Genomic DNA, 13856 nt, shown 5'->3' on the forward strand with positions numbered 1-13856 from the left:
GCAATTTCCCTAGGACTGTTCGCCATTTTCGGGCTTTAACAGGTATTTAACAGGTGCTTGCGCTAGATTGTGTCGCACGCAATCAGATTGTGGCGCAGCTGCTCTGGCTTTCATGCAACAGAAATTGGGGGGCATGCCATCGGACGATCCGACTAGGAGCAGGATTTAACTTTCAATTTGTGTCGCAAGACAATGCACTTACGTGCACCAGGAAGAAGATGGTGAACTCCGGCAGACCTGAGCATTCTTGGCTCACTGAAAAATGTATATGCGTGTTAAAATCATGATCAATGTCGTCTCATTACGTTTTTGGATCCTGTTTTTAAAATGTAGCCTACTGTAATCTGTACTGTAATCCTACTTTTTGCTCTTGTATAGAGCCACAAAGGCCACTGTCCCCTTGGTTGCCTGGATTATCCAGGTAATCGTTTGTCTCTACCCGGTAGTCTACTAAGGGCGATACGGCAGCGACTCGTGAGGCCAATACAGTGCCTGTTCTGGGGGCTATTTTTTCGTGGCATGCATCGCATAAGCGCTTGTGCGGCTTCAGTATGGTGCGAGGCATCACCATTGTCCTATAGTCCGCACAGCCTATGTGTTAGTGCTTCCTCAGGATATGACGTCACCTGTCCGCTCTTCTGGTGGCAGAGTCGATACAAACACAATTATAGCTGGGTATGCTACAGCAATGATTGTGTGTCCACTGTCCACTATCACACAACCCACCTCAGTGGGGTCACTTATCTAGGGAAAGGTTCCAGTCGGGGTTGCAGCAGGTTAGTGCTGCCGTCCTCAGTTGAGGCCTTTGGGCTTACTAGTGTTTTCCCCAGTACGGGATAGGGTGTACAAGGGACAGTTAGTCCAGGTCCCCTTTAGGTTTTGGTCGCCATTGATTACCACCTATCCCCTATATCAGTGGTGGAAAAACTATAGCACATGTGCCAGAGAGAGTGTCGGAAGTGTTCCTCACTGTGTGGCGGAAGTGTTCCTCACTGTGTGGCGGAAGTGTTCCTCACTGTGTGGCGGAAGTGTTCCTCACTGTGTGGCGGTAGTGTTCCTCACTGTGTGGCGGTAGTGTTCCTCACTGTGTGGCGGTAGTGTTCCTCACTGTGTGGCGGTAGTGTTCCTCACTGTGTGGCGGTATTTATATTGTACTGTTGTACTGGTCATGGTCATCATACTACATTATTATATGTCCCTTATAGAGGGGGATTGTCAGTAATTTTAGGCTAAATAGCTAAGTTGGCACTCTGCAATGATTACTTGGACTTTGGTTTGCAGTTTGTGCACTTGGTATCTAAAAGTTTCACCATCACTGCCCTATATGTTTGTATGTCTGTACTACCTTCTTGTTTTGTATTACTCCTGCTTGTCCATGACTATAGCATGTTAAACCCGATTACACATTGTCTCCTCAAGCATCTAAGATGGGAAGAAGCATTTTTTTTTTTATCACGTATATAGTAGTTTTTGATACAGTGAATTGGATGGTTAGGTACATTCTATTTTTAGTTTTAGTCTGTAGTACTTTTTTTTAATTACTTTTAATCGTTTTAATTTAAAAAGATATGTTTTATACGCACCGTTTATGCTCAGTCCGTTTTCAAATGTGTAGAACATTCATTTCAATAGGCAATATTGCCATCCACTTACATGAGCATATTGTTCACCGTATCGTACCATGAGCAAGACGCAAATAATTATAGAGCATATCCTATTTTCTCCAGTAATTTAATTCTGTAAGGGCTAAAGAAGTCTATGGGAACATTTGAAATGTGTTGCATATGTTGTGCACCGTATGCTGCCGTATATATCTGTGCAGTACCCAGGGAGAGCAGGAGCAGTAGGAGGTGCATTCTGTCACCCAACCAATAGTCCGCCATCTATCAGCCATACATCATTTGCCAGCCCACCGTATTTTATATGAATACAATGACATACATGTAAATACGAATGAAAAATGTCACGTATATACAGATTCATATGGCACAGAAATGCAGGACTGGAGAAACCATATGTTCGTGTGAAAGGGTTGGCTCTAAATTCACTTTTGTACTAAATAAAGACTAGTGGAGTAGCCATGAGACCTAAACTGAAGGATTACCTTTTCTGTTATTAAACCTTGCAGGATCTGCCATCTCCTGTTCATGGTGCCCAGCTTTTCAGCAAAATCAGTTTTATCGCTTCTTTTACTCTCCACATCCTGGCTGCTGATTTGAAGCACAGACTGATTCACAAAATCCACTGTCAGTTGCTTGCAGTTTATGTCAATCTTAAACCCCTGAAAGAAGAAAACACGTACAGGTAAGGTGTTGATCTCTTTGCAGTCATCGCCAAAATAGAACTTTGATTAACTTGCACTGTAATAAGTGGTTTCTGAAATTTCCATATATATATACACCATCTCAGCTCTGCATATATATGAATACATCTACAATGCAAAGGTGAAACCTAGTAAATAAATGGCAACATTCATTAAGGGGATAAAAGCTATCAAATATCTCTTCAATGCAATGCAATATTCAGTATTGGTTACAAAGCTGCTATTTTTTCACATTAACTCCTTAATGACGCAGCCGATTTTTAAGTTAATGCTCAGACCTTTTTCTTAAAATTTGACCAGTTTCTCTTCCTGTGGTAATAACTTAACACTAAGATATCCTTGTGATTTTGAGATTGTTTTCTCGTGAGATATTGTAGTTTATGTTAGTACTAACATTTCGGTGATCAGTTTCTTTTTAGCGGGGTAAAAATTCAATAATTTAGGAAAAATTTGAAAAAAAATGACAATTTTCAAATTTCCAATGTTATACTTTTTAGACAAAAAGTCATACTACAATTTTTTTTTGTAGAAACCTTTTGCCATTGGTCTTATTTTTATTTCCATAATTTGTTTTACATTTCCATTCTTTTTTTACCGATCTGAGAAGGTTTCAAGTTTTAGTAGCAACTTCTCAGATTTTCAAGAGATTTGAAAAATGCAAAATTTTTAGTGACCAATTCAGTTTGGAAGTGCTCTATAAAGGCTTATGTATTATATACCCCACAGGTAACACCATTTTATGAAACAATAATGGATTGAAAATTTTGAAATTTCAATTTTTGAATAAGATTATTTTCATTTAGCCCTAAAATGGACAAATTCAGAAGGAATTTGAGGTAAATATACATCCCAAAATTTTTGCCCTGCTTCTTCCGAGTACGGTAATACCAGACATGTGGATGTCAACTGCTCTTTAGTCGTACAGCGATGTCCAGAACAGAGTTTGTACCATCGGGTTTTTGGAAGGCCAATTTGACTGCAAATGTTTTGTGGTGCCACAGTGTACTGAAAGAGCCCCTGAAGTAACAGTATAATAGAAAACTCCCAATGATGTCACCATTTAGGAAACTAGACCCCTCAAAGAATTTATCTGGGGTTGGGGGTGAGCATTTTAACCCCCAACATGCTGGCCAAAATCTAATGCAAAGTAAATGGTGCAGAGTAAAAGATGCATTTTTATCTCAAAAATGTCATTTTAGTGCCTAATATATTGTGCCCAACCCATGCCACTTTAGACAAACACCCCAAAAATCATTCTGCAGGTTGTCCCGAGTATGGCAATACCACATATGTGCTAATAATTGACAGGCTGGGCTGGGCTGAGAAGGGAAGGAGCAAAATTTTGCTTTTGCAGCTCCGTTTTTGCACGTTTGGATTTAGAGGGTCATATCATGTTCGCAGGGCCCGTGAGTTACCAGTGCAATAGAAAGCCCCGAGAAATTATACCATTTTGGAAACTACACCCCTCAAAGATTTATCTGGGGTTGGAGGTGAGCATTTTAACCCCCAACATGCTGGGCAAAATCTAATGCAAAGTAAATGGTGCAGAGTAAAAAATGTGTTTTTATCTCAAAAATGTAATTTTACTGCCTAATATATTGTAGCCCACCCATGCCACTTTAGACAAACACCCCAAAAATCATTCTTTGGGTTGTCCCGAGTACGGCAATACCAAACATGTGCCAAAAAATTGACAGGCTGGGCACACAGCAGGGCTGAGGAGGGAAGGAGCGAAATTTTGCTTTTGCAGCTCCACTTTCACACGTTTGGATTTAGAGGGTCATGTCATGTTCGCAGGGCCCATTAGGTACCAGTGCAGTAGAAACCCCCAAGAAATTATACCATTTTAGAAACTACACCCCTCAAAGAATTTATCTTGGGTTGTGGTGAGCATTTTAACCCCCAACGTGATGGTCAGAATTTAATGCAAAGTAAATGGTGCATATTAAAAATTACGTTTTTATCTCAAAAATGTCATTTTAGCACCTAACATACTGTGTCAAACTCATGTCACTTCAGACAAACACCACAAAAATAATTCTTTTGGTTGTTCAGAGTACGGCAATACCACACGTGCCAAAAATTGACAAGCTGGGTACACAGCAAGGCTGAGAAGGGAAATTTTGCTTTTGGAGCACCCTTATCACTAGACTGGTGTTGGGGTGTACCAATACAATAGAAACCCCCAAGTAGTGACCCCATTTTAGGAAAGGGAACCCTTCAAAGAATTTATCTAGGGTTGTATGAACATTTCAACCACTGAGATGATGGGGGCAGTGTAAAAATTGCATTGTTTTCTCAAATGTGCCAAAGTAGGAAGAAATGTATTCAGCCCAACTCCCACTGTGGATAAACACACCAAAAATCATTCAGTGGGTTACTTCGGGTATGGCAATGCCCCATGTGTAGCAATAGTCTACAGGCTGGGGACACAGCAGGCCGGAGAAGGGGCGAGCAAAATCTAGCTTTTGGAGCACCCGTTTCACTAGACTGGTGTTGGGGTGCCCCTTAGGTACCAGTACAATAGAAACCCCCGTGTAGTGACCCCATTTTCGGAAAGAGCAACCCTCAAAGAATTTATTTAGGGTTGTATGAGCATTTTAACCCATAAGATCCTGGCTCAAATGTAACACAAATTGAACGATGTCGAGTAAAATTTGCTTTGCAATTTCTCTAAATTTGTAATTGTAGTGTCAAAAGTATTTTACCAAATTCATGCAACTGGAGGCAAACACCCCAAAAATCATCATGCAAGTTCTCCCGGGTACATGCCAATAATCTAAAAGATGGAGACAGGGCAGGGCTCGGAAGACAATGGCATTTGGAGTACTGACATTTACATTTTTTTGGCACCATAAAACATTTGTAGATGCCCTCGGGGATCAGAACAGTAGGAACCCCTGAGAACTGTCCCTATTTGAAAACGACATCCCTCCATGAATTAATCTAGGGGTGTAGTGAGCATTTTAACCCCACAGGTGGACCCCAAGGATGATGCATAATGGATAGTACAAAATATCTATTATGTCATCTTGTGCCCAGCTACACCCCAAGAATCATGATGCAACCTCTCTCTTGTCCTTGTACCTAGGCACTTCAGCACTACTATGAAAGCGCCTTCTCGGGGGTTCCTCAGAGTCGCTTTATGAGGAAGAGGTGCACAAACAAAACGTCCCCACACTCGTCCCCACTAGCAGACTCCATATCGGAGGCCATATAATTATATACCTCCAAGTCAGTGTATGACTTCTGGGACATGGTGGGGGTAGTACACAACCTACGTAGAACAACACCTGCTCCTCCACACAACGCCTGCCCCTCCACAGAACGCCTGCTCCACCACAGAACGCTTACTCCTCCACAGAACGCCTACTCCTCCACAGAACGCCTACTCCTCCACAGAACGCCTACTCCTCCACAGAACGCCTACTCCTCCACAGAACGCCTACTCCTCCACAGAACGCCTACTCCTCCACAGAACGCCTACTCCTCCACAGAACGCCTACTCCTCCACAGAACGCCTACTCCTCCACAGAACGCCTACTCCTCCACAGAACGCCTACTCCTCCACAGAACGCCTACTCCTCCACAGAACGCCTACTCCTCCACAGAACGCCTACTCCTCCACAGAACGCCTACTCCTCCACAGAACGCCTACTCCTCCACAGAACGCCTACTCCTCCACAGAACGCCTACTCCTCCACAGAACGCCTACTCCTCCACAGAACGCCTACTCCTCCACAGAACGCCTACTCCTCCACAGAACGCCTACTCCTCCACAGAACGCCTACTCCTCCACAGAACGCCTACTCCTCCACAGAACGCCTACTCCTCCACAGAACGCCTACTCCTCCACAGAACGCCTACTCCTCCACAGAACGCCTACTCCTACACAGAACGCCTACTCCTACACAGAACGCCTACTCCTACACAGAACGCCTACAACGCCTGCTCCACCACAGAACGCTTACTCCTCCACAGAACGCTTTCTCCTCCACAGAACGCTTACTCCTCCATGCTATTACTACTCCTCCACAGAACGCCTGCTCCCCCACGCTACGCCTGCTCCTCCACGCTACGCCTGCAGCACCACAGAACGCTTACTCCTCCACGCTACGCCTGCTCCACCACAGAACACCTGCTTCACCACAGAACGCCTGCTCCACCACAGAACGCTTACTCCTCCATGCTATTACTACTCCTCCACAGAACGCCTGCTCCCCCACGCTACGCCTGCTCCTCCACGCTACGCCTGCACCACCACAGAACGCTTACTCCTCCACGCTACGCCTGCTCCACCACAGAACACCTGCTTCACCACAGAACGCTTACTCCTCCACAGAACGCCTGCTCCCCCACGCTACGCCTGCTCCTCCACACTACGCCTGCACCACCACAGAAGGCTTACTCCTCCACAGAACGCCTACTCCTCCACGCTACACCTGCTCCACCACAGAACACCTGCTCCACCACAGAACGCCTACTCCTACACAGAACGCCTACTCCTACACAGAACGCCTACTCCTACACAGAACGCCTACTCCTACACAGAACGCCTACTCCTACACAGAACGCCTGCTTCACCACAGAACGCTTACTCCTCCACAGAACGCTTACTCCTCCACAGAACACCTGCTTCACCACAGAACACCTGCTTCACCACAGAACACCTGCTTCACCACAGAACGCTTACTCCTGCACAGAACGCTTACTCCTCCATGCTATTACTACTCCTCCACAGAACGCCTACTCCTCCACACTACGCCTGCTCCACCACAGAACACCTGCTTCACCACAGAACGCTTACTCCTGCAGAGAACGCTTACTACTCCATGCTATTACTACTCCTCCACAGAACGCCTACTCCCCCACAGAACGCCTACTCCCCCACAGAACGCCTGCTCCCCCACAGAACGCCTGCTCCACCACAGAACGCCTGCTCCACCACAGAACGCCTGCTCCACCACAGAACGCCTGCTCCACCACGCTACGCCTGCTCCACCACGGTACGCCTGCTGCCATGCCATGCAAGTAGCACTCGCATTCGATATATCGGACGCTGAGCGTTATGTCACTGCGCTCAGCGTCCGATATATCGGATGCAGAGCGTGAAGGGGTTAATTTTTGTGTGTGTGTGTGTGTGTGTGTGTGTTTTTACTTTATGTCCCACATGAGGTCATAAAAGACCCCTGGGGGACATTTTAATTTTTTTTTTTTTTTTTTTACATTTTACTTTTTTTTTTCTATTACAAGTTTTACCCTGTAACTGAGGCATCTATAAGAGCCTCAGTTAAAGGGTAAATGCCCACCTGTCACTGGCACAGGTGATCAGAGCTGTACTGGGTCTAATTAGACCCAGCAGCTCTGATTAACCCCTTTAGACCCGGCAGTCACGTGACCGCCGAGTCACGTGACCGCCGAGTCTATGGAGCGCGATGCAGGGAGGATCGGAGAAGCGGTAACGAACCGCATCTCCCTTCTCCCTAGGGTCTCCGGGTGCCTCTGACACCCGGATTCCGGGTCCTGCTCCCGCGATTAGCACGGGAGCAGCAGAAACTGCAGCGATGCCTAAAGACGTCGCTGCTGACTCCGGACCTGCACCCGCTGACGTCTAAAGTCAGCGGGCGGTCCGAGAGGAGTTAAGAATTATTTGAGACTGTGAATACACCAATCTACAATACATAAAACAAAACTGTTACATTTTATAAAAAAAGAGTGTGAGTAAAATTATTTTGGTTATAGTCTTCCCCTCCAAGTCATCACCTTGTATTTCAGAAGATATTCATTAATAGCTTCACAGCCGACAACATTCCGGATATTCTCTTCATCCTCTTTGATGACATTTTCCATCAGAGAGATCCAAGTCATGACTTCAGTGATAGCGTGCCTTGAAGGAAGCTTGTCCATTTGTAGCTGCCAGACAGTTATAAAGTACAGTAAGTGCATTTTGACCTACATCACAGTAATTCAGTAAGGGAGAAATATCTGTACCTGATGCTATGCACTCCAGAAATACATAGTGCTCCACTGTTTTCTATTGCATACCCATATATTTTACAGTAATGGAGAGCAACGGTTTTTATTATTCACCTAATTTGTATAGTTACAGCCACTGTTCCCCACAAGTTGTTCAGGCTGGAAATTATTCAGATACAACTTCCAAAACCTGCAGATTGGCTTATAGAAGTTCTATATGGGCATGCTGGGCCTTGTATATATTTTTTTAAAGCTGCACCTACAAAATGCAACCCCACTACTGTAGGTATCCATGTGAAACTTTTGGGCAAGTTGAAGGGGTTTTCCATAATAATTATAAAGATGACAAATCCAGAACATTGGTCATCAGTGTCAGATCAGTAGGGGTCCGACAGACAGGACCCAATCAGTTGTAACCCGTTTTGGAAAGCTCTGTGCAGTAGGAGCTATATAAATAAAGAATTATTATTATTAATTATTGTTATTGTTAACCTGTAGTCTCTAGGCACCGGGATAACAAAAGAAAATCAGGGAGGTCCATTTTCCTGGAAAACACCTTTAAACCATGGTAAATACAATTTCTGCCTTGCAACTACCAGTATTTTGCATGTTGCTACCAAAGCTGGGCCACAACATACACAGATGCCTTAACTTTCCACTGCTTGTAGTGGCAATTGGCCAGTAATTATTTTATTTGTTTTACTTCTATTGTCTTGGATCTGTGACTTTAACAAACATACAAGGTACAAACCCATAACACCTATAATAGTTCCAATCTACCATGCTGCGGTTGTAAAATGAATTTGGTTCCATTCCATGGCACACAAGTATGGTTTGGGGGGTTGGCTTTGGCACACAGGATGATCACATCACTATAAATTACTATTACATATTTTCCCCATGGTGGCTTTACCTGATGAAGTTTCTCTTGAACAACTGGGATGTGTGTGAGCAAATCAGTCCATTGGTTATCTATTTGATTAAGTTCTGAACGAAGTGATGCAGTGTCCACTTTTTTCAGCCGAAGCAATTGGTTTCCAGTACTCAAGACAGATGACTTAAGTGAGGATTTGGCATCAACTTCTTTAGAGAATTCCTGTTATTAAAAAGTTCATATTTCTACCACAGAAGCAATAAATATGACCGATTTGTGGCTTTCAACCACCTTGATTAAATAGCAATGGCATGAATCAGGCATCTAGAGGAATTGTACCATTCTAATTGACCAAACAAAAGGTAAAGAACAAGACTGTTTTGCATACATACCAAAAAAGCATTAAGGTGATCCCTCACTGTCTCCAATTCTTGAGGAACAGTCACAGACTGTTCAGTCCAAAAGTCCAATCTATCCATTGCAGAACGCAACCACTGAAGAAGCTCGGCAGACTCATTTTTGTATCTGAAAGGAGCCATATGTCTCAATAAGTTTGAAACGACAAAACTTTAAAAATGACAATACATTGATCTATAAAATGAAGCACTATCATGGCCACACTTTACGAGTGCTGGTCGCTCTTATAAAAAAAGAATGTGTCCACGTATTATGTTAGGAGCTTTTGGTAAAGATCTCTCAGGAATTTAAATCCTGGTTGCTTCCACTCTTTACGGTCATTGGCTTGGAATTAAAGTGATCCCTCATTACTTACTGAAACTGGTTACACTAATGGCAATGTTTGCAACCAAAATTTTTAATCCAAATAAAGAATTGTAAATCAAGTGAGTGCCAGACAAGTAAATTTTATTATACAAAAATTAGGTGGCAACACAACAGAGACAATACATATAAAAACAGTGAGTGCCAAGTAGTGACAAAATTAGCAACCCATTGGGAAAATTAGACCTGGTACAAGAGGTATAGTGTGAATCAGAATCTGAATGGAAACCCCATAAATAAATTATAAATTATAAATAAATTATTTATGCGGTTTCCATTCAGGTTCTGATTCACACTATACCTCTTGTACCAGGTCTGATTTTCCCAATGGGTTGCTGATTTTGTCACTACTTGGCACTCACTGTTTTTATATGCATTGTCTCTGTTGTGTTGCCACCTACTTTTTGTATAATAAAATGTACTTGTCTGGCACTCACTTGATTTACAATTCTTGATTTGGATTCAAAATTTTGGTTGCATTGTATAAATATAGCAGGGGGTTACCTTGGATAGGAAACTTTATGCCCACAACCAAAGCTTAATGTTTTTTTGTATCACTTAATGGCAATGTTTGTTGCATATATTTGACTTATTCTGTTATATTTGGATTTCAAATAAATCAATAGGCACACATCACTTACAGATGTACCACAATCCTTTTTATTTGGTTTTTGGTTTTAGTACCTTGTCCAGTGCTTCAGTATATTCTCCAATCGATTCAGTTCTTTGGATACTTTGCTGGTGTTATTAAGCCACTGTTCACCTAATTGATTCAACAAGGCTTCCAGTTCTGGACAGTTGACAGATATCAGAAGCCTTTTTCCATCTTCCAGGACTTGGTAAAGCTTTGACTGGTGCTCTGCTAAGTTGGACCTAATGCACTGCAGAGAAACGGAAGATAGAATTACTTTCCAGTAGTTATCATACAATATGATTACATATTTATCAAGGCTTGAAAAGCCTAGCACAATGTACATAAAAAGTAAAGCACAAAATAGAATAATAATAGGATATTTAGCAGAAGAGATAATTGTGGCTTACACAGTATTTGCTACAAAGAACTCTGGGTCATTCTCCAATTTCCCCTACATAATACAAAGTTCCTTGTATCTTATTGAAACCATGTTGAAACATTGATGACCATTTAGGTATTTCAATAAAATGTGCTATATTGAGGTATACAACAACACTCTGTGTATCCAGGCATCCTAGAAGCACTGCCTTAAAATATGACCACCAATGAAAAACTTCAGAAAATAAAAGTACATTGTATGTTTCAGTATCATCTCTGATACAGCTTCTATTATTAAATATTATTTACTATTACCTAAAAGAGTATATAAATGTGTAAAATAGGCATGAAACTAGAATTAAATGGTACAAAAGAAAAGGGAACCTTTCAAGTGAGGGTAAATGGAAATAATAGGTGAAATTGGAGGTTAGCTCATTGAATACTGGTGGGTTTTAAAGGCTGGGATTAAAAGTCTCGAGTGTGGGGGACAGTTTTGATCGAAAAAAAAATGAACCAAGCGGCAGTGTCTGCTAGTAGAGATGAGCGAGCACTAAAATGCTCGGGTACTCGTTATTCGAGACGAACTTTTCCCGATGCTCGAGTGCTCGTCTCGAATAACGAGCCCCATTGAAGTCAATGGGAGACTCGAGCATTTTTCAAGGGGACCAAGGCTCTGCACAGGGAAGCTTGGCCAAACACCTGGGAACCTCAGAAAAGGATGGAAACACCACGGAAATGGACAGGAAACAGCAGGGGCAGCATGCATGGATGCCTCTGAGGCTGCTTAAATGCACCATTATGCCAAAATTATGGGCAACAGCATGGCCATGACAGAGTGACAGAATGAAGCAAGATAGCATCTAAAACATCCAATAATTGACCCTGACACTATAGGGGACGGCATGCAGAGGCAGCGGCAGCAGCTGCAGGCTAGAGAGTGGCATGGCGACATACCCTAAATGGACTCAGGCTTCAAACCAATGGGTGGCAGAGAGGAACCAAAGGAGGTGAGCAAGAAGCGCTCAAATAATATCGGTACATGATAAAAGTTTGCCAGTATATTTTGTGGATTACACAGCAGGGTGGCGACAAAGTTAACATGGAAGCCATGAAAACAACCCAAAATTCTGCCTGACACAGCTCGTTTGATAAGGGGACCATGTATGGAGGCAGTGAACTAGTAGTAGATTAAAGGTGCTGCAGTTAAAACTATGTTAGTTGGATCTTGGCATGGAGCTGGCGCTCCGCTGCCAGGCGAGCTTTCGCCAATCCAAGCCCCTGTCTCTAGGCTACTCCCCAAACAGCACTTCTAAGAACCTTTTGTATAAGATCAAGTGTAGTAGCGTTCTTATAAGTTTGGGATATGGCGGGTGAGGGGAATGTAAACAGATGCGCAAGAAGCGCTGAAATAATATCGGTAAATGATAAAAGTTTGCCAGTATATTTTGTGGATTACACAGCAGGGTGGCGACAAAGTTAACAAGTTTGATGTGGAATGCCCTGTAATAGCTCTTGGGCGGTGTGCCTTTTATCGCCTAGGCTCAGCAGTTTGAGCACCGCCTGCTGTCGCTTAGCGACGGCACTGCTGCTGTGCCTAGAGCTACCGACTGATGGCGGCATGCCCACGGATGGTAGTTCGGAGGAGGAGGTGGAGGAGGGGTGGGAGGAGGAGGAGGCATAGTAGGCCTGAAAGACCTGGACCGAGGTAGGCCCCGCAATCCTCGGCGTCGGCAGTATATGACCAGCCGCAGGGTCAGACTCGGTCCCAGCCTCCACCAAGTAAACCCAATGTGCCGTCAGCGATATATAGTGGCCCTGCCCGGCAGCACTCGTCCACGTGTCTGTGGTCAGGTGGACCTTGTCAGAAACGGCGTTGGTCAGGGCACAGATGATGTTGTCTGACACGTGCTGGTGCAGGGCTGGGACGGCACATCGGGAAAAGTAGTGGCGGCTGGGGACCGAATACCGAGGGGCGGCCGCCGCCATGAGGTTGCGAAAGGCCTCGGTCTCTACTAGCCTATAGGGCAGCATCTCCAGGCTAAGCAATCTGGAGATGTGGACATTAAGGGCTTGGGCGTGCGGGTGGGTTGCACTATATTTCCGTTTCCGCTCCAGCGTCTGGGGTATGGAGAGCTGAACGCTGGTGGATGCTGTGGAGGATCGTGGAGGCGACAATGGGGTTTTTGTGCCAGGGTCCTGACTATCAGCTGAAACAGGGGGAGGAGCAGTGGTGTGCACGGCCGGAGGTGAACGGGCTTGGTGCCACTGAGTGGGGTGTTTAGCATTCATATGCCTGCGCATACTGGTGGTAGTTAAGCTAGTAGTGGTGGAACCCCTGCTGATCCTGGTTTGGCAAAGGTTGCACACCACAGTCCGTCGGTCATCCGGTGTTTCCTTAAAGAACCTCCAGACTTCTGAAAATCTAGCCCTCGCCGCGGGAGCCCTCGCCACGGGAGCTTCACTACGTGACACATTTGGCGCTGATGCACCTGCTCTGGCCCTGCCTCTCCGTCTGGCCCCACCACTGCCTCTTCCAACCTGTTCTGGTCGAGGACTCTCCTCCGTCTCAGAAGCACTGTGTTCACCCGGCCTCTCAACCCAGCTTGGGTCTGTCACCTCATCATCCTCCGATCCCTCAGTCTGCTCCCCCCTCGGACTTCCTGCCCTGACAACAACTTCACCACTGTCTGACAACCGTGTCTCCTCATCGTCGGACACCTCTTTACACACTTCTTCCACTACGTCAAGAAGGTCATCATCACCCACAGACTGCGACTGGTGGAAAACCTGGGCATCGGAAAATTGCTCAGCAGCAACCGGACAAGTGGTTTGTGACTGTGGGAAGGGTCCAGAAAACAGTTCCTCAGAGTATGCCAGTTCAAATGCCAAAT

The 13856-nt window shown here is 44.5% G+C and overlaps 1 protein-coding gene across 16 annotated transcripts in view; it reads right to left on the minus strand.

Moving 5' to 3' along the window:
- The window catches only part of SYNE1 (spectrin repeat containing nuclear envelope protein 1), a 476843-nt gene that overhangs the window by 65118 nt on the left and 397869 nt on the right, over positions 1 to 13856 (minus strand). For all 16 annotated transcript variants that reach the window (XM_072140948.1, XM_072140950.1, XM_072140965.1 and 13 more), the window contains 5 exons: positions 10638 to 10834; positions 9566 to 9698; positions 9213 to 9395; positions 8087 to 8236; positions 2105 to 2281 (listed from right to left, as the gene is read on the minus strand). In XM_072140948.1, the coding sequence (XP_071997049.1) occupies positions 2105 to 2281; positions 8087 to 8236; positions 9213 to 9395; positions 9566 to 9698; positions 10638 to 10834 (840 nt within the window). The remainder of the gene's footprint in view (positions 1 to 2104; positions 2282 to 8086; positions 8237 to 9212; positions 9396 to 9565; positions 9699 to 10637; positions 10835 to 13856) is intronic.

Source organism: Engystomops pustulosus, chromosome 3, assembly GCF_040894005.1.
Source record: "Engystomops pustulosus chromosome 3, aEngPut4.maternal, whole genome shotgun sequence".
Lineage (NCBI taxonomy): Eukaryota > Metazoa > Chordata > Amphibia > Anura > Leptodactylidae > Engystomops > Engystomops pustulosus.